This window comes from Habropoda laboriosa, unplaced genomic scaffold (assembly GCF_001263275.1).
Source record: "Habropoda laboriosa isolate 0110345459 unplaced genomic scaffold, ASM126327v1 scaffold30, whole genome shotgun sequence".
Taxonomy (NCBI): Eukaryota; Metazoa; Arthropoda; class Insecta; order Hymenoptera; family Apidae; genus Habropoda; species Habropoda laboriosa.
In genome coordinates, this window is record NW_017100178.1 from 2,105,248 (window position 1) to 2,105,589 (window position 342).

The 342-nt window shown below is 31.0% G+C and overlaps 1 protein-coding gene across 1 annotated transcript in view; it reads right to left on the reverse strand.

Annotated features, from left to right (window-relative positions):
- The window catches only part of LOC108578960 (AP-3 complex subunit beta-2), a 5,422-nt gene extending 5,080 nt beyond the window's left edge, over positions 1-342 (reverse strand). Inside the window, exon 1 of the mRNA XM_017942382.1 lies at positions 90-342. Coding sequence (XP_017797871.1) covers positions 90-223 — 134 coding nt within the window. The 5' untranslated portion in view covers positions 224-342. The remainder of the gene's footprint in view (positions 1-89) is intronic.

Below are 342 nucleotides of genomic sequence, written 5' to 3' on the forward strand. Positions count from 1 at the left end.
GTTAAACATTTTTATTACATTTAAAAAAAATTGTAAATCATATTAAAATATTTTTTCATAGATAAAATGCCCATTATTAAAACATTTACTTCTTATAATCGGAATGAAAAAATCCACCCGAAGCGGGATCAGTAGCGAGTTCTGGATCTGCTGTACTTGACGGCCTGTCATTGCTGTAAGACCCTCCGTTATTTGATAACGAATTTGCAGCAGCAGTTAACATTTTCTTTGTTTTCAGTAAAATCAAAACAATTATTCGTATTTATTCCAATAATACAGACTTCACTCTACAGGCACGATTCTTTAAAAATTTGTTACAACAAGGTACTTTCACTACGTACT